Raw genomic sequence first — 25,778 nt, forward strand, 5'->3', positions numbered from 1 at the left:
TGACCCAGTATGGCCGTTCTTATGTTCCTCTTGGAGGATTCTTTATTCCATGGTGAGGGAAGTACCCTAGGATTTCCAACTCCCAGATGATTTCTCCTGCCTGCAGCAACCTCTTGTTCCCAAGCGCTACCTAGGTGCAGTGACCTGAGCAAAGGGAATGCACCTTGCATGCAAGGTGACTGCTGCAGCCACTGGTATCCCATATTCTGTCCAGTCCTGATCTGGTGTCCCATAGCCTAGCTGGTAAAGGGGCATGTGATCTTTAACCGCTTGGTCACCCGGCTGTTTTTGACCCAAAGCTGTTACCCTCCGAAGGCTACCAGGGGCCAGTGGGAACTGAGTTGGAGGATCCAGTCCAATGGACAGGTATCCACATCCCAAAAGTCACCAACAGAAGAGGTACTAATGGGCAGAGAGGCTAAGAATGAAATGTGCCATGCAGACTGGGCAGCCCTCTCTCTGCCAGAGATCAGGCTGAGGGAGGTAGGGTTGCATAGTGAGGGAAGCTTGCACTGCTCTGTCCATAAGTCGAGGACCTGTCTCCAGAGCTGTCCATCTGTTTCCTAGGGCTGGGCTTGGATCCTCTCGACACACCTCCTGCAACACAGCATTGTGTAGCCTCACTTTGTGGCTACGTCATCCCTCAGAACAGGTGCTGCATTCTGAAGGCACCAGATGCTTTTAGCCCAAGGCTCAGATAACCCCCCAGTGAAGTGCACTGCACGTGCAGTGATTCGACCCACTTAAAACTCCCCCTGTAGTTTTGATTGGATATGGGCTGCACTTCCTAGCCGAAATGACTGCTGTGCACTGCTAAATGCCAGCCCCGCAGAATCTGGTGAGACACAGTCAGATGATCCTGTGAGGTTGTGGTGAAGGGGGGATGGCACTGACCCCCTTCTCCTTTGGCCGGTGGCAGCCCCCGTGGCACAGATTCTCTTCTTGTGTCCCATGGCAATCACTTGCCGTGCCACGCGGCTTTGTCGTTAATCTCTGGCTCTGTGTGTTCCCTTTTTCTCAGGTGCACCCGGAAGGAACGGTGCGAGCGCTCCAGCGAGCCTCGGAGATTCGCCTCGGAGATGAAGCAGTGTGTCCGGCTCACCGTGCATCCCAACAACATCTCCGTCTCCCAGTACAACGTGCTGGTAAGCAGGAGTGGCCCTCATCTCCACAGTGTCTCCTCCTTCCAGGGAAGCCTAAAGAGGTCTCACCCCCATTGCCAGTATTATGTCCCTGGTTACCCGTAACCTTTCATTGACACACTCAGGCTCAGTGGGAAGCACTAGCAGCTTTATTGGATATACTTGGTCTGGCTGGATGTCTATATAGAACTCACTGTCTCCCTGGGTGCTCCCTGACATACACTGGGGTCTCACCCAGGGAGGAGGCTCTCCACTTTGATTGTTCCCGATTAGGAACATGGAGGGGATCTTTCTCATTCGAGTGTTTGCACATGTGCATTCCACTCATGGTGTGTGCATGCCCCGTGCACAGTCGTCAGAAATGTTTCTCTCCGTGGTACCCAACGGGGCGGCTTGAGCACCCTCTGTTGCTGCGTGCCACTGTGTGCCAATATAAAGGGCCCAGCCACCCCCGAAACCTCTCAGTTCCTTCTAGCTGCCTGTGGCAGTCATTGGAATTGCTTGGCTTACCTTAGCAGGTGCTTTCAGTGTGTTCATTGTAAATTAATTGCAGATAGGTTTCTAGATTCATAGCGTCTTAGTTAATACAGTGTACGTTTTCTGTTTTGGTCCCCAGTCGGGGGCTTTTTCCGTTAGTCAGTACCAAGGGGTCCCTCACTCACTGGGCTTCAAGCCCTGCATCTCTTGCACGAGGCCAATGCCCGTGAGTGACCCACACTCAAGTTACTTGAAGTGTTTCGGGGAAGCTAGTATTCAGGATCATTGCCAAATCTGCAAAGTCCTTACGCCTCAGACAAAGAAAGACAGAGAAGCGTGGGAATAAGAGTAGAGTGCAGCAGAAACCCAAGCACACCTCTTCTGTGGCACTGTTGACTTCGGCACCAAGGCAGGCATCATCGAGTCCGGGGCTTGAGGGAGCGCCTTCTACATCTGCGCAACTGCACCGTCCCGAGACCATCTCAGTACCGGCCCCAATGGAGAGAGACATTCTGAGCCTTTCGGTGCTGGTATGTCTGGCGGTGCAGGAGACCGCTTCGCTCAGTACCCGCAGACAGAGGGGCACCAGCAACATTGGTGCAGCACTCAATGCTATGTCAGCATCAGTTGTCTCAAACTGCATGTCCGTCGGTACCGCTGAAGGGGGAGCCTGAAATGTTGGCTGCACTGCGTCCTTCTTTGATGAGGCATCGGTCTCTGGCACTGTTGGGAGTGGCCTCTCCTTGGTCCTTTGAATCGGAGATTGGCTCCTGTTTCCCACTCTCAGAGCCACTCTTGCTACTCTCCGCCAAGGGACTACTACCCTGATAGGGAACCTTCGGTGGGAGTGCCATCGAGTGGGTGGCCAGGGGTCACTGCCATCACCTGTCCAGTGGCTTTTTTGGAATTTGTGGGGTTTCCCCACTGTTTCCAGGTCATACATGAGACGTTTCTGTTCTGTGTCCTTGGAGAGGTGTGGGATAAAGTTTCGCATGGTCACCCTGGCTTCCATAATCCCCTCCCTGGATCCTGGAGATTGATACACTGCCCTTGATTTAAGAGACACCTACTTTCATGTGGCAGTTTATCAAGGTCACAGAAAGTTTCTCAGGTTCATACTAAAGCGCTTTCATTACTGGTTCACTGTGCTGCCTTTCGGCCTGTCAGCAGCTCCTTGGATTTTCACAAAATGTGTGGCAGTGGCAGCTGCTTTCCTGAGGAGACTAAGAGTACAGAGTCTGTCCTTACCTGGATGACTGGCTAGTCAAGGTCTGGTCCAGGGATCACTTTCTCTCTAGTGTTCAACTCATCCAGTCAACCTTCAAAGCTGTGGGTCTACTGATCAACTCAGACAAGTCTACTCTTTGTCCAGTTCAGAGGATAGAGTTTATAGGAGCAGTTCTGGACTCTACTCAAGCCAGAGCATTAAGATTCGAAACAATTTGCTGTTTTGTGATCGTTTTCAAGGTTCACCCAATCACATCATCTCGAAACGGCGTGAGGCACTTGGGGCATATGGTCTTATGCACATAGGGAGTCCAGCATGCCAGGTTGCACCTCAGGACTCTTCAGGTCTGGCTGGCCTCCATTTAATCACCAAGTTGGCACCATCTGAACACTGTACTCACTGTGCCCTTGCGGGTTCTCACTTCGCTAGATTGGTGGCCTGATTCACTCAATGTTTGTGTGGGCATTCCCTTTGTCCACCATCAGCCTTCGCAGACACTGGTGATGGACGCATCTGCCCTGGCGTAGGGGGGCTCATCTGGGCCCTCTCTGAACTCAAGGTTTGGGGTCCTCAAGGGATCTCTCTCTCTTCATATCAAAGTCAGGAAGCTAAGGGCTGTCTGCCTAGCCTGTCAGACCTTCCTACTGCGCATCAAGGGAAAAAGCCGGTTTGTTCTCCCAGACAACATGGCAGCCATGTTTTACCTCAACAGGCCAGGAGGAGCTCACTCTTCCCTGCTTTGCAGGAAGCAGTTCATCTATGGAACTTTTGCATTGCCAATTCAATCGACCTTGAGGCCTTCCAGGGTGCAGAATGAGCTGGCGGACCGCCTAAGCAGATCATTTACGAGTCACCATGAGTAGTCTTCCCACCTGGATGTTGCCAGATGCATTTTTCAGCAGTGGGGGACTCCCCAGATAGACCTTTTGCAACCAAGGACAACCGGAAATGCCAATAATTTTTCTCCCTGCAAGGCCACAGTCCTGGTTCATCACAGACACTTTCCTGCTACCGTGGATCAAAAAGTTCTACTACGCTTTTCCCCCAATCCCACTCATACACAGAGTGCTAAGAATGATACTAAACTGCTCAAGATAGTTAAGATCAAAGCAGACTGTGAAGAACTTCAAAAAGATCTCACAAAACTAAGTGATTGGGCAACAAAATGGCAAATGAAATTGAATGTGGTTAAATGTAAAGTAATGCACATTGGAAAAAATAACCCCAACTATACATACAATATGATGGGGGCTAATTTAGCTACAACAAATCAGGAAAAAGATCTTGGAGTCATCGTGGATAATTCTCTGAAGATGTCCACGCAGTGTGCAGAGGCGGTCAAAAAAGCAAACAGGATGTTAGGAATCATTAAAAAGGGGATAGAGAATAAGATGGAGAATATATTATTGCCGTTATATAAATCAATGGTACGCCCACATCTTGAATACTGCGTACAGATGTGGTCTCCTCATCTAAAAAAAGATATACTGGCATTAGAAAAGGTTCAGAGAAGGGCAACTAAAATGATTAGGGGTTTGGAACGGGTCCCATATGAGGAGAGATTAAAGAGGCTAGGACTTTTCAGCTTGGAAAAGAGGAGACTAAGGGGGGATATGATAGAGGTATATAAAATTATGAGTGATGTGGAGAAAGTAGATAAGGAAAAGTTATTTACTTATTCCCATAATACAAGAACTAGGGGTCACCAAATGAAACTAATAGGCAGCAGGTTTAAAACCAATAAAAGGAAGTTCTTCTTCACACAGCACACGGTAAACTTGTGGAACTCCTTACCTGAGGAGGTTGTGAAGGCTAGGACTATAACAGCGTTTAAAAGAGAACTGGATAAATTCATGGAGATTAAGTCCATTAATGGCTATTAGCCACGATGGGTAAGGAATGGTGTCCCTAGCCTCTGTTTGTCAGAGGATGGAGATGGATGGCAGGAGAGAGATCACTTGATCATTACCTGTTAGGTTCACTCCCTCTGGGGCAACTGGCATTGGCCACTGTCGGTACTGGGCTAGATGGACCTTTGGTCTGACCCAGTTCTTACGTTAATGATCAAGTGGACCAGGCCTGGATTATATTAATAGCCCCAGCATGGCCTCGACAGCACTAGTTTTCCACTCTACTGGATCTGTCAGTGGAGGCTCCAATTTCGCTCCTGTTGCACCTGGACTTGATCTCCCAAGATCATGGTTGACTGCACCACCCTAAACCATGGGCCCTTCATTTAACGGCCTGCAGGCTCCATGGCTAACTTCTAGAGAGGAGTCTTGCTCGGAGCAAGTTCACTGTGTCTTGTTACATAGTACAAAGCCTTCTAGCAGAGCTGCTTACATGTCAATATGGAGGCATTTTTCTGTTTGGTCTTGTCAGTCTGGAGCCTAGCCAATGCAGTCCTCTATCCAGCATATCCTGGACTATCTATTGCACCTAAAATAGCAAGTGTTAGTAATATCTTCTATCAAGGTCCACCTGGCAGCAATATCAGCTTTTCAGACTCATGTGGATAACTATTCTATATGCTCTAATGATATGACAATCAGATATGTGAAGGGCCCGGAAAGGTTCTACCCTCAAATAAAGGAAGCTATCCCGCCCTGGGACTTGAACCTAATTTTATTGAAGATCATGGGGTCACCATTTTAGCCTCTAACAACATGTTTCTTACTGCACCTATCTCTGAACTGTGTGCTCTGACATTCAAACCGCCCTGTACAATCTTTTTTTAAGGATTAAGTGTACTTGCACCCTCATCCAAGATTTCTCTCCAAAGTGGTATCTAATTTTCATATTAACCAGTCAATTTACTTACCAAAGCCACATGCCAATAGAGAGGAGCAACATCAGCACACATGAGATGTTAGAAGGGTGCTGGCATTCTACATAGACATGACTAAACAGTTTTGTTTGTCAACTCAATTGTTCAAGGCCATAGCAGACAGAATGAAGGATTTCCTGGTCTCTTCACAAAGAATTCCATCTTGGATAACTTCCTGCATTTGTGTGGGATTCAGCAGGTATTTCCCTGCCAAGCAAAGTGATGGCACATCCCACAAGATCGCAAGCAGCCTTGGCGGTGTTCCTTGCACAAGTCCCTATCCAGGAGATCTGTAGAGTGGCCTTTACACCTTCGCATCCCATTATGGCATTATCTGGAGTATTGGTACTCCAGAGATGAGGCTACATTTTGATGAGTTTTACTCCAGTCTGTGTGCACATGAGCGCCTTTCCCTCCTCCTACTTTATGAGTCACCTCCAGTGGAATGCACATGACCAATCACTTAGAGAAGAAAAATGAGTAACTAATCTTACATAACTGTTGTTCTTGGAGATGTGTTTCACGTGTCCATTCCACCGCCGACCTTCCTACCCCTCTGCATCGGAGTTGTCCATCAAGAAGGAACTGAGGGAGCTCAGGGACGGCTGGGCCCTTTACACCAGCATGCATGGGCACATGGCACCAGAGGGCACTCGAGCTTCCCCGACAGGTACCACTGAGGGGAAAATTTCCCACGACTCTGCGTGGGGTGGCGCACACCACGAGTGGAATGGATTTATGCAGCACATCTCAAAGAACAATAGTTACAAAAGGTTAGGAACTGTTTTCTCCAGTTCATTGCGAGGAGCTGAATGCAGTTCTGAAGAGGAACCACAGATCCATCAAAGAGGAATGCTCACCCATTGCAGCCAACTTCTTTACCTCAGACACCAAAGATATTGGACTCTATAGCCGTGTGCAAAATATGGGCAATCGGCTTTGGCTGTGTTAAAATTCAGCTTCTAGGACTGCGGTGGAGAGGCGTGCTAGGACCATTTAATATACTTCAGTTTCCCTTCACTTCATGGACCAGGGTCTCTTTCTTGAACTACTAAAGCACCCAGGCCTGGTACGGTTTCAACACTGAACACCCCAGAGCAGAGGTATGGGGACACTAGAAATAGCAGCTTGCAGCCCATCTCTTCCAAGGTTTATGCTTTGCTACATTCAACCCCCTCTCTTCCTCGGCACTAGATGTGGCCCCTGTGGCAGAGAGCTATTAAAGGCAGCCGTTGGCACTGCAGGACATTTATGATGCCAGTGGAGCAACTAGTGTTACTGTTCCTTGTGGAAAAGCCTTTTCTAGGGACAAGAAGAGAGTTCATTGTAAAGGGCCCATTCAGTTTCCAACCTGTCTACGGTACCTGATGACAGCAGTGCCCCTTATATTGCTGTTTTTGTGTTGTGAACACGTGCCCACTAGGAACTGAACTGGGGCCTATTTCATACAGGCCACTGAACAGCTGCCACATGGTAACTCTTTCTGGTCATATTGACCTGGGCTGGATTTGAACTCACAGCCTAGAAATGAAAAGCTCCATCTCCCTTTAGTGTGCCTTTGAGCAAGTCAGTAGCTCCCCATTCTTTGTGGGCTCAGTGGAGTGCTCACGGTCCACTAGCTGGCCATTTCTCAGGTATTTAGAGTAAGGTGTTTGAGGTTGTTTTTTTAGCCTGTATGTCCAGTCCCTGCGGCTTTGTTTCTGCCTCTTACCTTTCCTGTGACTTAACCTTCCCAGGAGTACGACAAAAGTAATCAGAGACATCGTAAATTGTTTGTTCTTCTGGGAGTGCAACTTATTATTTTTAATTCTCTCAATAGTCTTTGAATTCTCCTATGTTAGAATAAAGACTGGCTCAGGGTGATTGAGTCACCATGGCAGTACAAGTCAGCCCAGAGCTATTGTTGTCCTCAGCATCTTGCTGTCTGATGGCCCATATGAACTGAGTTGTTGGGTCTCAGTCAGCTCCTAGTGGACTGGTGTCCACAGCACAGTAACCACCATCTCAGATGGTTTATCGGCAAACCCTAGCACAAGTCAAAGACTGATTGGGTCATGGAGACTACACTGAGTTTTGGGCAGTTCTGGTTAGGGGAGAGACTCTTCCGCGATCATGCCAAGTTCTTCCCTGACATGAGGGTAGGGAATGTGACTGTTTGCACAGCCCATGCTTAGACCTATGGAAGGTATTGTCCACATGGCAACACTGACTCTTCTTTGGCAGCAGAAGTGCCCAGGGACTTGGGAGTCACATCTGGGTCTGGCTCAGTCCTAGGCTGCTGCTCATGGACTGTGTGAGAGGAGAAAGGTGCTGGAGAAGGGGGCATTCTCTACCCACTGCAGGGGCTCCAAAGCAGGAGCTTTTGTTCATTGGTGGCAGCTCCAGGCTTATCACATTTGTGCCCAAGTTTTTCAGGCCTTTTCCTTGGTGACTGTGCTCGGAGAAGTGACAAATCTGCATTCTGCATTTTACACATTTGTGAGCAAGTTCCCTGGCTGGGGCAGCGGCCTGGTGAGAGCTCCAGCCTTCCCCTCCACTGCTGGTCCGGGTGCGTTGATGGGAGGAATGAAGTGACAGAGGTGGAGCCATTCCACCCCAGTCCTCAGAGCTTCTCCCTCTCCCCTCCCATAACTTGGCAGGAACAAAGTGCTCCCCTTAACCAGGCAATAAATTTACAGGTGAATTGTAAGACTGATCAGACTAATGGTCCCTCTCTTCTGCGCCCTTGCTGTCTCTGAGGTGGTTAATGCTGGATGCCTTAGGGGAAGGCACACAGCTCCCATAATGCACCTCACTGGGTGATGAGAACATACCATGGGAAGGCAACGAGTGGGATTTTTGTTCCCTCCTTCTACTGCTCCATGGATGGGCAGAGGGACAGGTCCATTATGCTGGGAGCTTCTCTCCCGCTGCATGTGATTGGGTCTCAGATGAGACTCAGATTCTCACGGACCTCATGCTCAGAACTAGCTTATATAATGGGGGAGCATGTAATACATTGGCTGAGCACATGTGATTGTGTCTCCCTTTAATGGCTGGCCCCAGCAAGGATAAGGCTCTGGTATTTACTAACCATGAGTGGAGTAACGCCTGTAGATCACTGGCAGGGGGCTTGTGCTACTGGTGTGGAAGTACACTGCTGCCGCTGTTGGTGTCTGTATATTTGTGGCCACGGTTTGTTACCATGGCAGGTGGGGGTGGTGGGGTGGATGCAGCTGACTGAGAGCAGAGTTATAATTAGAATCATAAGCGGGACCTCATGTAAAATGGATCTTCCATTCCAAATGGTAAGAAACCCAGTGATGCTTTGTCACATGAGAACGTGAACGTCCTGGAAACCAGCTGTTCGATTTGTTTATTTCATTACACTTTAGTAGTGGCAAAGCCAGTGGATGTCAGGGATTCCAGAGTGCCGGACAGCGACAGAGCGCCTACCTGTCCTTTTATTTACAATGCTAGTGCCCCAACACATCATGACCTCAGGGCCTGCTGCTCCTTTAACCAAGTGATCAAATGGGGCAGGCATTTCTGAGCTGCCTGTAAAGGTGAAGTAATTCAGCTGGCCCACTAGAGGGAGCGGATGCTGGTGGCTTACTGAAGGCTGTAACTAGACTCTCTATACACAGGAACTTGTTGGTGACAGAGAGCTCCCTCTGCTGGTGATGCTAGGAGAGGAGGCGTAGAGAGTTAGACTGGAGCGCTACAGTTTCTCTGTAGTCCGCAGAGTGCCTCTTGTGAGTAATAGTCACCTTCCTCAGAAACCTTGTGCCAAGGGCCAGCAAGCCCCAGTCTTCACAGCCTATTCCAAAGACTCCCTTGCCAATATTACACCTGCATGACCGATGTCGAGCACGCCACGCCACTGACCCGACTTGAACTCACCCTGCACGGTGAAGCAGCAGCCACCGCCCCTGCATAGCCACACGCCACTTGTGTTTACATCTGCATTCCATCCCCCCCCCCCCCCCCCCAGAGTCGCTGCTTTCTGTTGAAGGAGGATCCTTTATCTAGCAAGAGGCTCTTTGTCCAACCTCTCCAGTGTAATTCTCTTCTGCTGGCCTCATCTGTCTGCCATTGAGCTCAGCACTCTCTTTCTCTGTCTCCCGCCCCCTTTGCTTGCAGCTGGTCTTGGAGACCTACAACGTCCCTGAGTTGTCAGCAGGGGTCAACTGCACCTTCGAGGACCTTTCCGAGATGGACGGCTTGGTGGTGGGGAACCAGATCCAGTGCATCTCCCCGGCTGCCAAGGAGGTGCCCCAGATCATCATGGAGAATGGTGAGTGTCTCAGGCCTTCCCTACGTGAACACTGGGGTGGGTGCGCTGCTTCCCTCCGACCTGTTGGTGAGAGCACAGCAGCTGAGAGAACAGCACATTATTGGCTGGGCATGTGTCTGTACGGGACCTAATGCTGCCGGTGTAGCAACAGCACATTTACGAGCATTTTGGCAGTCCAGTCTTATCCATCTCAAATGATGGGGCTCGCATCCCAGTCCAGTACATCTCCGTGTCAGGTACTTTATCCAGCTATTCTGCCTGAACGATTCCTCCTTAATTTCATCACACTCCTCCTCGTTACATCTCTGCGTGCAGCTCCCTAAATCAGTCTCTTCCTCTCTGGCTTTTACACCCTTCAGGTATTTGCAATCCGTTACCCTGTCCCTTTCCCATAATAGCCCCTTGCCCAAGCCAGATGTGCTTATCCTTCCATGCCAGCCCCCGATCCATTTGGTTTCTCTTCCCTCAGTTGTCTCCAGTTTGTCCGCAGCCCTCTGCAATGGGGCACTCAGAACTGAACGCAATATTTCAGGTGCAGGTAGGGCTCTAGCTCCCCCTAGTTGCCCAGCAAGACACTGTAAGATGTGCCTATGCCGCTAGGCTTCCCCCAAGGCCTTAAATTGGGTCACAGGCAGGTGGGCAGGTGCAGGGAGAAGCTGCCATTCTTGTTCTCTGTGTTATTTGTGAACTCTAGTGGTGAATTTAGTCCCAGTGAAGGATCCCTGGAGGCCCACAAGCTCTCCCCACGTGTGCTTCAATTCTGGAGTAAGCCTAGGGTGACCAGACAGCAAGTGTGAAAAATCGGGATAAGGGGTGGGGAGTAATAGGAGCCTATATAAGAAAAAGATCCAAAAATTGGGACTGTCCCTATAAAATTGGGACATCTGGTCACCCTAAGTAAGTCAGTCGCCCCTAAGGAGTCAGAAGGCAGTTCCTGTCTCCACTGCCCACTCAATCCTTGCCTGCTGTTGACTAGCCTACCAAGAAGGATGCTAGTCAGTGGAGATTGCAATGGGGACTTCTCTGGTGTAGGCCGTTGTCCATTAGGGACCTGGCTCAGAGCCACGCGCAAACGAAAGGAGTGACACTAGAGTGATGGAGAAAAAGGGGCACTTCTAGAGTTTGATTTTCAGAGAAGTTGAGTTCCCACGGCTCCCATCACTGTCAACGGCTGGCGTTCTGCACCTCTGAAAATACGGCCCTTGGTGCAGACTGCCAGAGGGTGGATTGAAGAGAAGGGTGGGAGGTTCCATAGCTTGTTCCCAACCCCCGGAGCCAGCCAGTCCCCAGAGCACTGGCAAAGTTGTTAAATATGAAGCAGTTAACAGAGCTGTCAAAGCCATCGGCAGCAGATGGGCAGCAGAGTCGAGTGCTGGTGGCACAATGTATTCAGGAGTGTGTGTGCGTGTGTGTGTACATGTGCGTGTGGAGAGGAATTGTCAAACTTGCTTTGGCCTGATTGATTAATGAATCTTTCCGGTGAGGAGGAAAATAATAGAGGTGGAAGGGCCAGCCAGGTCAAAGCCTTGAATTAAACATGGGCTCCTTCATCATCAAATTATTGCAGTTACTTCACCCACATAACATCCGCGGCTGACGGGCCCAAGGGAGCCGACTGGGAGGTATGCGGGGTTTGGAGTTGGTGGAGAGGCAGAAAGGGTTAAGGATAGTGGAGTGGACGGAGGACGGGGGTAGATGAGGAGTGAGAAAAGGAGTGGGTGGATTTGGGAGCTGGATAATGGGGGGGAGGGGTCAGCTCCAGGGGAGGCTCAGGGTCCGCTGTGGATGGGGGGGTGGCAGCCTGTGAGCAGTGGATGTTCCCTGTGGGATGAGAGTGGTGCATGGAGGTTGCTCTGGGAGAGCATGCTCAGAGGGGAGCAGCATGGAAGGAAGCGAAGAGATGGGATTAGGTGGGGGAAAGAGGAAAGAGACCTCAGCATGGTGTTGAGCCGCCAATGTGGTATTCCCAGGGGAACCCCCTAAAGACTCAACATACACCTGAGCCTGGCAATCCCCTGGGGAACTCAGCAGCTCCTCCCAGCCCCCAGGGATGCTATTCACACGGGGATCGGCCTTGGTGCCCCCATTCCCCTCAGCGTGGGGTTCACAGAGGGCACCCCCTGCGGGACTTAGCACAGTGTGATGTTCACAGGAGAACCCCCACCCTAGGTGCTGCATGTCCCCCCAGCAGGCTGGTCCCTGGGTTCACCCCACCTCAGCAGAGCAGGTGTAAGGAGGGCCTGTCTGTAAGGGAGTGTAACTTACACCACTCACTCGTCGCCTGTGAATGTAGCCCTGCGCCCCCATTGGGTCACACATGCCCCCTGCACACTCATCCCGCCCAGGCTCACAGCCTTTAGTAGCAAGCAGCAGAAATAAATGGGGGCAGAACGTTCACCCGGAAAATGACTCCCCAGCAATGGAGAGCAGGTGTGCCCTTCCATTCCTGTGACACCACAACGCTCAGCAGTCCAGCCAGTCATCCTGCAGTCCACCCGGCCTCCCCTCCTGGGGGCATGTTGTGACCCCCTCAGCCTGCAGAATGAAGCACCGTTGCTGTAGCATTCAATGTTCATGTCCTCCTTATTCCGATTAGCTCCACACTAACATCGCTCCCTCCTCCTCTCTGCTCTCAGCCTCTCACTTGTTGGCCTGAATTATCATAGACTCTGATTAGGAAGAGATGGAAAAGACCTGGCCAGCCCCAGCCAGTCCAGCTCCCCCATTGGCGTATGAAAGAGTATTCCCAATGGTAAACTTTCCCCAGGCTGATTTTAAATGACCCAAGATATGGGACTCCCATCACTGAGAAGGCTCCACCATCTAAAAGAGACCTGGAAATCTTTCCTCGTATTGGTGCTCTTATCTTAGATTTTACTCCCACTGACTGAGCTTCTTGAAGTAAGGACTTCAGGGGTCAGGCCCAATCTACCTAAATTTTCCTGTGCGCAATTCCTACTTATCAGGCCTAGTCCTGGGGTCTGTACTCAGGCATAGCTCCTGCTGACATCATTGGGAGGTTTGCCTGTGTGAGGACCTCCAGATTTGGCCCATTATTCCTAGCTGTCTCCTTGGAGTACCATAACCAGTTCAACCACAGCATGTCTAAATTTCAAAAACGTACAGGGGTTAGGAAATGCCATGCTCTGATACCACAGTGATGCCAGTAGTTTAAAAATCTAGAGGGACAGTCCTTAGTCATTGCTTGGCCAAGCCATACATATTTCATCCTCTCGAATCTTTCCTTGTGAGTTTTCATTGCTCTTTCATTGCTATTCAGTGGTTGGGGTTGGTCCTGCTTTGAGCAGGGGGTTGGACTAGATGACCTCCTGAGGTCTCTTCCAACCCTAATATTCTCTGATTCTCTGATTCTTTCAATTTGAGGGATCCGTTCTGGGGCTGAGGTGCCCAGAATTGGATGCGCTATTCCAAACGTGATCTCTCTCTGTCTCTTCCCCACCACCCCAACACACCCATCATTGTGGAAGCTGACAGCCTGATGATGTGATAACACATACAGCTAAAAATTACATTGGATAACGTTTTCCAAAACACCTAAATGACTAAAGCCCTGCGCGGATACAGAAATGTGGATCTGCATCTGATCCACGTCCGCAGGAATCAACTTGTATCCACCCCGCGATTCGCACTTCGTCTTTTATCTGTATCCACATACGCACCACACCCACAGTCGCACGCTACCAGGAGTGTCTGTGTGCATGTGTTGTGTACTGTATAAGAAAGCTATATAGCTTAATAAACGTGCACATTATTATTATTATTGTTGTTGTTATTGTCATTTTAAACATCAATCTGATTATACAACCGGCATCAGAACAAATAGCTTTTTACATTAAAAATAATGAAACAAACGTCTCACCTCAGTAATGCTTCAAAATCACAAACGGAGCTATGAAATTAAAAAGTCTGCGGCCTATTTAGCTTGTGATTTATTAAGTCTCATAGACTCATAGATTTTAAGGTCAGAAGGGACCATTATGATCTTCTAGTCTGACCTGCACAACGCAGCCCTCAGAATCTCCCACCCACTCCTGTAACAAACCCCTGACCTATGTCTGAGCTATTGAAATCCTCAACTTGTGGTTTCAAGAACTCACCAATCCCAGTTTCTTTGCACCAGCCACTGTTCTCCCTGTGGAAGCATGCAAGGGGAATACAATCACTGGGCTACAGTGCTTTTTTGTCAGGGTTTGCCAGGGCTGAGCCCCGGCACCGCTCGGCTTGGCAGGTCATTCTCCTCTCGGGGGGAGTGAGGAGCAACGGACAGGTGCTCTGTGATTCCAGGTCAGTTTCCCCACGTGGGCTCAGGAGGGGGATGCAAGGGTTAGGGGTACAGGAGGGGGGCAAAGGTGCTCTCCGGTTGCCCAGCCAGTGATTAATTTGTGCCATACCAGGTCAGCTGGCGAGGGAGGCAGCTGCTTTTGCAGAGTACGTCAGTCTGGCTTCCCTCTCCGAATGACCTGGAACGGCAATGAAGTCAGGAGGGGTTTCCTAAATTGCTTGGCTGCTTAAACTGCCGGGATAGGAGCATGGGGGATTTTGCTTCCTGTCTTGATCTATCACCTCCCCTTTCTCTGTCGGGGAGGGGGGGGGCGGGTTGGGTGGGATACAGGCTGTAGAAGGCAGTGAAGCAGCCTCATAGGCTATGAGCTGCAGAAAGCTGCTTCCCCGCCTTTGAGAGCCTATATTTAGAGGCCTGCGTGGATACAAAATTTGAATCTGCATCCAATCCGCCATCTGCAAAAATGGTCCGCGGATATAAAGTGAATATCTGTGGATTAACAGGGCTCTATAAATGACCAAGGAGCCTAAGTCACAAATGCATATGTGCCTTTTGAAAATGGGATTTAGGCTTGTAAGTTACTTAGGTGCTTCGGAAAATGTTACCCATTGGCTTTATTTTCTACCACCATGTGGCATTGCAGGCTTCTGTCTACTGAAGTTTATTATTCATGCAGTGGTGCGTAGCATTGTTAACAGCGGCTACATTCCACTCCAGAAGCAGCTGCATTTCAGCGGCAGGTGGAATTATCCTTATTTCTCCCTTCCCTCCCTCACAGAGGTATTGAAAGCTTTAGGTTAGTTAACATTTATAAGCAATATGAGGTACAGTCTTACGCCTGGTCTACACTAGGAAATTAGATCAGTATAACTTCGCTCATGGTGTGAAAAATCCATCCCCCTGAGCGGCTTAGTTAAGCCGACCTAACCCCTGATGTAAACAGTGCTAGGTCTATGGAAGAATTCTACCGTCAACCTAGCTACTGCCTCTTGGGAAGGTGGATTACCCATGTCAACAGGAGAACCCCTAGGTAGTGTCGACACTGACACACTACTGTGGCGCTGCTGCTACAGCATTAAAATGTAGACAAGCCTATAAACACCGTGCCTGGAAAAGACCCTGCTGTATTAGATCAAGTCCATTCTCCTGCGTTTAGAAGTTTAGAGTCTGCAGGCAGGGGATGTGGCAACAGAGCAGTGTTTATGAATGAGTATTGTTGATCGTTATTTGTCGCGCACAATCAGTGTGAGTAATGCTGTACAAAACACAAAGGCAGACCCTGTTTCCAGGACCTTACTCGCTGAATTAGGCAAACAGCTCAATTCAGACACACACAGCACTGGACTCTATTTTCAGCTCTGCCACTGACCTGCTGTGTGACCTTGGACAAGTCACTTCCCCTCTTTGTGCCAGTGTCTCTTCCCAATCCCACCTCTATCTTGCGTGTTTAGACGGTAGGTTCTTTGGGGGTAAGGACTGTCTCTACCTCTGTGTAGGCCTCTGATCTGAATTAGGGCCTCTAGGCGCTACTGGGATACAAATTCAGAATAATAAGAGCATTTTCTTAAGTGGCCACTGATTCTTGGTGCCACAATCTTTGGGCGTGTGGCCTGAGACACTTTTGGCCTGAGAGTGGAATACCCAGCCCTCCATTCAAACCCAAGGAAGCTGGAGGTGCTCCGTGCTTCTGAAAATCAAGCCCTAGACATCCCAAGCTGGGGGCCTAAAAATGGTGCCATAAAACTGTTGCTCCCATTTGGCCATATTGCTGTGGGCTGTGCGATGGTGCAGATTTTTGACCTGGCCATTAATGATTCATTTGGTTATTAATACAATCGTGCAGTGACCTCTCATGATCCTTATGCTTTTTCCCCAGGAGACCATCACATTGTCCAGCTCCAGCTGAAGTCCAAGGAGACAGGCATGACCTTCGCCAGCACCAGCTTTGTCTTCTACAACTGCAGTGTCCACAACTCGTAAGTTTGTATTCCCCTGACGTGCATCTTCCCCCCCACAACCTTATCATGCTGCTTTGAATCCATCCCAGCTGCCCACGCTGGCTGGTCCAGGTAGCACAGAGACGGCCACTTAGGTGTTGAGGAGACCTGCAGTCGTGTCTCTTGGTTCTGGGTAGAACATCTGTCCCACAGATTAGCCGATGCTGGGTGACAGGTACCCTCCTGCTATTGGAAACATGCAGGACAACATGGAAACAACTTATTAAACTTCCTAGTAATGGGCTTTGAGCTGACTTGGTTTGTACTCAGGCACCCCTCAGGCAAAACACCACATCAGTGGGGATTTGTCTGAGGACTGACTGAGTGGAAATGGAGTCACAACCTCGGCAAATGGCCATGTGGACTTTAGTGGCTACTCATGTGGAGCCCGATCCTGCACACTCTTGTGCTCTATCAATCCTTGCTCATGCCATCAGTCACTGTTAGTTAGCACCAGGCTTGGTACTAAGTGTTGGCAGGATTGGGCCCTGAATGGACAGGGGGCCAATTAATGGTAGAGTTGTTTTTGTGTGTGATGTGGACACTATTCTCTAGGAACTGGACTGATAGCACAGGCTGATTTGCCATAGAATAACCTTTTCCTACCAGGAACCCCTTTTCCATCCTGGTTCCTCCTACTGTGTATCTGGGATCTGGCTGGAACTCCCATCCTGTTAAGCAATATGGGAAGGGCAGGGTGGTCTGGACCGATCCACCGAGAACTCCTCCTTTAGAACATCTGATGTGGGACTAGAGTCATCACTGCACAGGAGATGAGTGTGTAGGATTCATATGCCAAGGCAGAGGGGGGACCCCTCTTCAGTGGATTGCTCTGTTCCCGAGCAAGGCAGATGGGCTGTGCCCCCATGCCCAGGCCATCATCTTTCCCAGACAGGGCTCCGGAAGTGCCAAGAGGCGATAATTACTGCAGCGCCTTGATTCACAAGCAAAGGCAAATCCTATTTCCGTGTCCCCGCTGCTTTGACAAACAGCAGCCGGGGGGGGGGGAAAAAGAAAAGAAAGTGATGGGGTGTTAAATATTTATGGCATGTTTTGGTTTCTGACTTGACAAACTATAATACGCTATCCATTTTTAATTTGATTTATCAGAGTAAGCACTTGTTACCAATTTGAAGAACAGCTCTTTGCATCAGGGCTTAGGGTGGATTGACATAATGCAAGATTTCAGAGAGGATGGAGAAATGGTGTCTGCCTCTCTGCCTGATGCGGCTGGGTGGTATTTTTCACACATGCACGTTTAAAGGATCCAATGGCACATCAGTGCTAGTGAAATTCCCCCTGTAGCACTATTTAAACCCTCCCTTACACAGGGGTGGGACCTGCATTGGCCATCCTGGCCAGATGAACATGTGAGCAGGGAGCAACTGAGAGTCCTACCGTCTGACAGCAGTGATCTCAGTTCAGTTCCTAGTGAGTCCACACAAGACACAAAGAAGTGGTGTAGAGGTAACTGAGCAAGGACGTGCAGTTGCAGTCAGCCTGGCTTTCCCCCAAGAAAGTTAGAGATGGTAACATAAGGAGAAAGTAAACAAAAAAGCCGACCTGTCCTTTGACCCTGGGTGATGAGCTTGCCTAGCCCTCCCCCTGCCCACCCTGTGCCAGGGCAGAGGGGAATGGAGCAAAATTAACCCTGTGCTCACCAGAGAGTTGTACCCTGTTCTGCTTGGAAAGTGGGTCAGTAAAGCTGACATGGAAAGGTGCATTCAGAGCCATTTTATACAGGCAGATAAGGGTCATAACGGGCCTAATTCTGTTCTCTGACACTGGGTGTAATACCCGGGTACCTCTGTTGACCTCTCTGGAGTTACTCTGGGTTTACCGAGGTGTTTTTGGAATCAGGCCCAATGTCTCTGATTCACAACAGTGTTGGCAGTGCCCATTCTGCTCACCACCACTGACCAAAAACACCATCATAACTGGCATGTGCATGAACCAGTTTCCTTATTGGCAGCCTCAACAGATAGACCAAGGACTGAGCGGGCCATGGAGACTGTGCTCCCCTCTGAGTCGTAGGGTGGGGTGGGGGGCCTTGACAGGGGAGTGTGTGCGCTCCCTGGGTCCTTGAGGGTTGGCTGGGTTTAGTGAGTTCTTCTCTCTCTGTCCCCAGGTGTCTGTCCTGTGTGGAGAGCCCCTATCGGTGTCACTGGTGCAAATATCGCCACGTCTGCACCCACGACCCCCGTTCCTGCTCCTTCCAGGAAGGGCGAGTCAAGCTGCCAGAGGTAGGAAGGGACACTGGGGGGACACACACAGAGGGTTCGTGGGCAGGGCAGTGCTTATGTCTGACTGAAACCAACAAACTGCCTCCATTCCCAATCACCCATTCCTGCCCCTTCTACCCTGTCACTGCAACACCCCTCTCCCATCCCTGCCCTTTCCACCCCCTCACTGCAACATCCTCCCTGCCCCTTCCCCTCCCCCATTCCTGTCCCTTGCACCCCCTCACTGCAACACCCCTTCCCCTCCCCCATTCCTGCCCTTTCCACCCCCTCACTGCAACATCCTCCCTGCCCCTTCCCCTCCCCCATTCCTGTCCCTTCCACCCCCCCACTGCAACACCCTCCTTGCCCCTCCCCCTCCCCATTCCTGCCCTTTCCACCCCCTCACTGCAACACCCGCCCTGCCCCTCCCCTGCCCCCATTCCTGTCCCTTTCACCCCATCACTTCAACAGCCTCCCTGCTCCTCCCCCTCCCCATTCCTGCCCCTTCTTCCCCCTCACTGGAACATCCTGCTTGCCCCTTCCCCTCCCCCATTCCCGCCCCTTCTACCCTGTCACTGCAACATCCTCCCTCCTCCTCCTCCTCCCCATCCCCTATTCCTGTCCCTTCCACCCCCTCACTGGAACTCCCTCCTCTTCCCTCCCCCTCCCCCATTCCTGCCCCTTCTTCCCTGTCACTGCAACACCCTCCCTGCTCCTCCCCATCCCCCATTCCTGTCCCTTCCACCCCCTCACTGCAACATCCTCCCTGCCACTCCCCCTCCCCCATTCCCACCCGCTCACTCCCATGCTCCCCTCAACTCACCTTCCCCTTCCCTTCTTCACTTTGCTGCCTCTTCCTACTCTCCCCTCACTCTCTTGAGCCCGGCCCTTGCTGCTCTGTGCTCTGGACACCTGCTGATGTGGGCCAGCATCTCTGAGATCAGGCTGAAAGCCAAATAACTTAACCCCAGCCGGCTGGCTGGCTACCCCAATCCCTCAGCACGGTGACAGGTCGCACGCGGGCATTGTCTGCAATGTCTGATGGCCGAAGCCAGCTGCCAGGAATAGAGGCGCGGTGATCAAAGTGCTACCACCGGAGAGAGAGAGAGCTGGCGGGACAAAAGAACAGCCTGTTCGAACGGGGGAGCGCTCTGGTTCTGTTTTCAAGCGCTGTCATCGCCGGGGTTTGCTCTGAGTTGGGGTCCGTTCTCAAACTGTCAGGGCGTCAAGCGCAGAGGTGCTTGCCGCCAGCTGGTGCGGTACGGCTCGCTGTCAGCGTCTGAGTGCCCGCATTTCTGAGCTGAGCCAAGCGCTCTCCCCGGCTGGGTTGTTGTCCCTGCCACGCATGGCGGAGCAGGCACCGTGGATACATAATGTGTTGTCAGCCTTTCCCAGGCTTGACTTGGAGGCTTGCATCCGAATGTAAGACAGGAACGTAGGGAGCGTTAGTGATGGAAGCCATTACAGCTGCCACTGCTCACCGACAAGCAGGCTTCCTGGCTCCCGAAGCCAAGGGGGCTGCAAAGAGAGGACGCACTCGTACGGGCGAGGGGGGCTGCTGGGGAAGGAAGCGGCTTTTAGGCTTGTGCTCCTGGTTACTGGGAGCCTTGATTTCCCACACTGAGGGCCCAGTCCATCAACGCTGTAAGCAGCCGCCCCTGGAAGGCGAGGTTGGGCCTCAGTGCCACTTGCCTAAGACAGGGCTGTAGTGGGCCCTACGGCTTAGCACAGAACTAGCTGCTGTACTTAAAGCGCCCGGCCTGGCTGGAACCCAGTGAGCAGTCACAGGAGCTCAGGAGAATACACATGGAAAGCCACTTCATTACTTCGTGGTGAGGAGAAGCCTGAAAGCGTTCTGGCCTGGCGGGTAAATGACCCGAGCTGGCCTGTTTTTCGCCTGTCCGGAGGGACCAATATCCATTACAAGGTCTGATATCTCATGACTCACCAGGCACAGAGACTGTTGCCGAACTCCAGCAGAAAGCTGGGAATCCCTGTTCTCCGCTGATGGGTGACATTTTTTTTCCTATCCGTGAAGGTTCGTAAGGTATAAAACCTTCAATTGACAATGTTGAGATGACACCCTTGCATCTCCGGGGGCTATAGGATAGCACCCTGGTCTGTGACCCAGCCAGTCTGTCCCCAGTCCTTTTGCTGGGCCTCCACGCGTTTACTCCATCCTCCTCCCTCTCACTTCTGAAGCCACCCTTCTTCTTTAGCATGCCTGTGGGTTGACAGTTCAATCCTGGAGGCAGCAATCTTGAACTACAGTGACAACTGTGCAGGACATAAATATTCATGGGCGGGAGATTGCCGGTACTTGGCCTGTTGGGACTCAGCCTTCGCTGTTAGTCTGCTTTGAAACTTGCTGGGGACTTGGCAGGAAGACAAGCTGTTCCGGCCGTCAGTCCAGTGTTTGGTGTTTCTGGTAGGTCTTTCCCAACCAGATGGCTATTATTCCCCAGGATCAAGCATCATCAGGAATTGGCCACTGTCAAACACCCCTGCCTGTCACAGGTTCTTTCCACCTTTCACCTCTGGATCAGGTGGGGCCTCAACTCGTCTCATAGGTAATATTTTCTGTTGCACATGTTTCTGCTTTCTGATGGTGCTGCAGTGCGATGCCACCGTGGTTTGGATCCTTGGCCATCCCTTTGTTCAAGCTGCAACCCACATGCAGATTCCTAGTTACCCAGTCAAGAAAACTGGAAGGTAGCAGTGCTGTTTGATCAAAAATGGCCCTTTCCTCTGCACCTGGTGCCATTTACATGGAGTCCCACCCTCCTGCTTTTGAGAACTGGAGCAGATGCTGGGAGCCTAATTCTCCTCTCAAATCATGAACAAGTAAGCAGCAGTTTAGGTGGCTGCTTCATACTCAGCTGATTTGTTTCTGAGATATAGCTTATGTTTGGCTGTGTGAATTGCACTCTCAGTCACCCTGTTTGGTAGAGGATACTCCCATAACATTACAGTATTCTCTTGAGTGGCTTGAGAAAAATCTCAGTCTCTTGGTTTACAAATGAGGCACAGGCACAACCGTCTTTCACTTTGGACCCAGCATCTGGCAAAAAGCAGCTCAGATCAGGATATGACATTCTTTGTCCTGCTGCCTCATGTAGATGAAGCACTGCTGTGGTATTTGGAAAGATGACTCAGCATCAATAGGGACGGACAACCTCCAAAATCAAAATCAACCATGGTCGTTTGCTGCCTGGAAGCACGAGGAATGCCATGTGGCTGCAGGGCAGGTTCTGTTCGGTTGCTGGTCTGGTCTCCACATGTTTGGCATTCCTCAGTTAACTACACCATAGAATCAAAGAAACTAGAGCTGGAAAAGACCTTCTAGAGCATCTAGTCCATCCCACAAAGGCCAATGGAGGATTGCCCCTAGAGTATATTCTGAAATATTTTGTCCAGTCTCCTTTAAATTTCACAAGTGGCAGGTCTTCCACCACCTCCTGGAGACATTATTCCACGCCTGAGAGATTTCTCGGTGAGTATTTCCTGTTATTCAGCCCAATATTTTCCTCTTTTAATTCCATTCCATGTCTCCAAGTTGTGTCATTTTTGATTCTAGTCCTTTAACCATTCCTGGCAAGCCCACTAACTGCTTGTGCTGGAGCATTGGTTCCTCAAGCCATATGGCCTTCTAGCTTCTTCAGATACAGCTATCCCTTCACCTACCATCAGGAGCCTTTCATGAATGCGGGTTAGATGTTTCACTGCCCAGTGTGGGCATCAGCTGGGACCCAGTTTCTGTCTCCTCTACAGCCTGCCTTCTTTCTGTCATCTTCCAGAGCATCCAAAACACCATGTCGTTAAGTGAACCTGTTTCTGTTGGGCTTTCCTCTCCATCCCTAATGCCCTTCTTGCTACCTTGACGTGCACTTTCCCTTCTTTAGGAAGTTCTTCCCTTCCCCAGGGAAGGGGGATGTTGCATACCACTTGGGAGGAGGATGTATCTGCAGTATCAATTGAGGAGGCATTCATACCACCTTAAAATCCTGGTGTGGTGGACGGACCATCCCATTCACAATCTTGCAGACACACAGCTAAGCCGTTTAGTTACTTCTTGCCAAGCAAACAAGCATTGATGGAACTTCATCACATGTGCAATTGCCAGCAACTCCTCCTATTTAATCAGCATTTCAGCATATCAGACTTGTTCCCTCCACCACAATCTGGCCCATTTGCTGCCCCACTCACCTTAATTTGACTGTCTTTCCATCTCCCATTGCAGCATGTTGAAACCAAACACTAGGCCTAGTGTGAACTCAGTCTTCCCACTCTGGTAGCACATGTTCTGGCTGTGCTTATATCCATGACCCCTCTTACGTGCTGGAGTGCTGATAGGGATCTCTCAGGGGCTTGTGTAGTCAAAGCTTGTGCCTATGTCCCACTTTCCTCAGATGCTCCTCACGTCTCCTGGTGTATATAGGTCTGACTCCCTTGCTGGTCTCTCTCGTAGTCCCGTACAGTATGTTCTGATGAGAATTGTTGTGTGTCTTATTGTTATTTACTGATTTGATAGGGTACCAGCTTGCTTTGAAGAATTATCCTATATAATGACCATACTGGGTCAGACCAAAGGTCCATCCAGCCCAGTATCCTGTCTACCAACAGTGGCCAATGCCAGGTGCCCCAGAGGGAGTGAGCCTAACAGGTAATGCTCAAGTGATCTCTCTCCTGCCATCCATCTCCACCCTCTGACAAACAGAGGCTAGGGACACCATTCCTTACCCATCCTGGCTAACAGCCATTAATGGACTTAACCTCCATGAATTTATCTAGTTCTCTTTTAAACCTTAAATCCTATGGGCTGGAGACATGGAGAAGGTCTGTGAGGTCATCTACTTCACCTCTAGCAGAGCCAAGATTTTCCTTGCAGTATAGGCTCCTCTTCACCACCTAGGACATGGCATGTGACAACCCTGGGGATGGAACATGGCAGCCATTATAACAGCACCAGCAGCACTGAACGAGATCCACAGAAGGAGAGAAGAATACCCTAGTTGAACATGCAGGGAGAATTTTAGACAGGCAGAATATAATTACCAAGGGTCAGATCTTGAGCTCCATGCTCAGTTCTCACCCACTGAAGTCAATAAAAGTTGGAATAAAGACCTCAAGATTTGGTTCCTAATTTGGGACCAGTTTCCTGTGGCCAGGGCCGGATTAAGGTTATGAGGGGCCTAAGGCTCGTGGGACGGAAGGGCCTAAGTATGAATTACATATTGCAAAAAAAATTATGAAGTCATCAAACATTTCTCTACACACATATATTTACATATTATTTATTCAGCGTTGGCACTCCACCATGTCCCTGAGAGTGATTTGGGCAGTAGGCGTCCCTTGGGTGGTGAATCTCTAAGAATCAACCAACGACTGGTTGATGCAGAATAAAAAATGTACAATTCTTGGACAAATCCAAAAAAAAAAGAAACTGCTTCAACACAACAATAAATGGCAGACTGGCCAACAAGGTTGAGTGAGTGTGCAGCACATGGTACGTAGTCAAGCAAAGCATTGCGCTCTTTTATCTTGGCCTGCATCCCTGAATATTTGCCACTCATATTACTTGCATTGTCATAGCTTTGGCCACAACAAAGGCTGATGTCAAATCCCATTTTTGGTGAGGAAATCGAGTAGGTACAAGGCAAGTTTCTCCCCTGTGTTGGTGTTGTTTATGAAAGTCATGAAATACTCAACTGTTCTGCTGGGTAGAACATAACACAAGATGACAGTCAGCTGATCTACATATGACACATCCGGTATTGAGTCAACGGACACTGAAAAATATCCCACATCTTTGATCTCATCTACAATGGCTGATAGCGTCTTCTTTGCCAGCAGTGCAATGAATTCATCACAAATAGTCTTTGAGAGATGTGATGTATGGCCTTTTCCACGATTTGCTGTTCATTGATGTGCTGAGCTAAGAGTCGAATTTAGCGATTAGCTCTAGAATGCCAAGGTAATTGCCATTGTGTTTCGATCCAACAGTCTCATCTGAGCCACAGAATGGCAGACCATGCTCAGCAAGAAAAACTATGGTTTCAACTATGCATCTGAGAACGTTCTTCCAAAAAGCACGAGCTTCCAAAAACTGGTTTTCCATTTGGGTATCAATTCTGCCATTAGTTTTCTTTCGGGCATAGTAGCTGCTAACTGACAATGTACGCTGCTCACTCATTGCATGATTGGTAATGTATGCAGTATTCTTCCAATCACCTGCGCAGAACATTCCCCACTTTTTGGTATCAGAAAACAGGCAGCAATAAAAACAGTTCACGTTCTTCTTAGAAGGTGAATAGATGGGCCATTCTCGCTTGCCAATCTGTTTGTTAGGCTTCACATATTCAAACACCGATTTGGTCAGATAACAATTCTGATTGGTGTACTCTCGCTTTGTCAATGAAAAGGCAGCATCTAGATTCTGGCATTTCTGTGAGCCCTTCTCAGTCCAATATGCCATGAGATCTTGAGAAGTCCTGTCCCACTCGCCCGGATCGCTGGAGAAGGATATTCTTGTATGACTATCACTGGGAAAGTCTTCAGAGGAGTGGGGTGAGACTGCAGCTAGAGAAGTCACAGGAGGCAGGTCCTTTTCATCAGGCTCAGCAGGTTCACTTGGGCTGGTATTCGCCTGGACTTCCTCACCACCTGCCTTAGTAGGGGGGAAAAAACGTTAGGAGAGAAAACTTTTCAGCGCTGCTGTTTCCCGTCTTTCTTTGGCCTCCTTCAATTTCTACCATCCTCCTTTCTTCAACATAGTTTCTATCCTCCAGTGTAGGCCTACTGTGTACAAAGTTCAATATTGCTTGGGCCCACAAACACTTACTTAGCCCACAGAGACAAAATCACAACCACCATTAACTGAATTCGCAATCTTGATGGATTAATTTGTACAAAGCAATATCTAATGAGACAAAACATTTCCGATGGCCCCCGCTAGCGTCGCTCGACTGTTACTTCACTATGGAATGGAGGGCTTACAGTAGGGCCTAAAAATAGGAAGGCCTAAAAATTAGGGCCTAATGTTGGGCCTAAAAATAGGAGGGCCTAAGTCTATAGCCTTATTAGCCTATGGGTAATCTGGCCCTGCCTGTGGCCCTTTAATTAAATAGTAGTTTTGCTTGGTTTGAGAGTGCAGAATTGGCTCTTGGAATTCAGCCAGGATACTGCCCTGACACTACTCACAGAAAGGGCCTAGATACTCTGGTGGTGTATGCTTTGTAAATTACACAGACAGACAGATGTTCACTGTCAGGACTTTGGCTCTGCATCTCATGCCTAAGCCAGGCAA

The 25,778-nt window shown here is 49.8% G+C and overlaps 1 protein-coding gene across 8 annotated transcripts in view; it reads left to right on the plus strand.

Annotated features, from left to right (window-relative positions):
- The window catches only part of PLXNA4 (plexin A4), a 612,559-nt gene that overhangs the window by 427,723 nt on the left and 159,058 nt on the right, over positions 1-25,778 (plus strand). For 6 of the 8 annotated variants that reach the window (XM_065423502.1, XM_065423501.1, XM_065423503.1 and 3 more), the window contains 4 exons: positions 1,022-1,145; positions 9,797-9,950; positions 16,130-16,229; positions 18,379-18,493. In XM_065423502.1, coding sequence (XP_065279574.1) covers positions 1,022-1,145; positions 9,797-9,950; positions 16,130-16,229; positions 18,379-18,493 — 493 coding nt within the window. Of the gene's footprint in view, positions 1-1,021; positions 1,146-9,796; positions 9,951-15,868; positions 15,886-16,129; positions 16,230-18,378; positions 18,494-25,778 lie in introns of all 8 variants that reach the window. The other 2 variants (XM_065423507.1, XM_065423509.1) reach the window with 2 other exon arrangements.

The sequence above is a fragment of the Emys orbicularis genome, chromosome 1 (assembly GCF_028017835.1).
Source record: "Emys orbicularis isolate rEmyOrb1 chromosome 1, rEmyOrb1.hap1, whole genome shotgun sequence".
In the NCBI taxonomy this organism is placed as follows: domain Eukaryota; kingdom Metazoa; phylum Chordata; order Testudines; family Emydidae; genus Emys; species Emys orbicularis.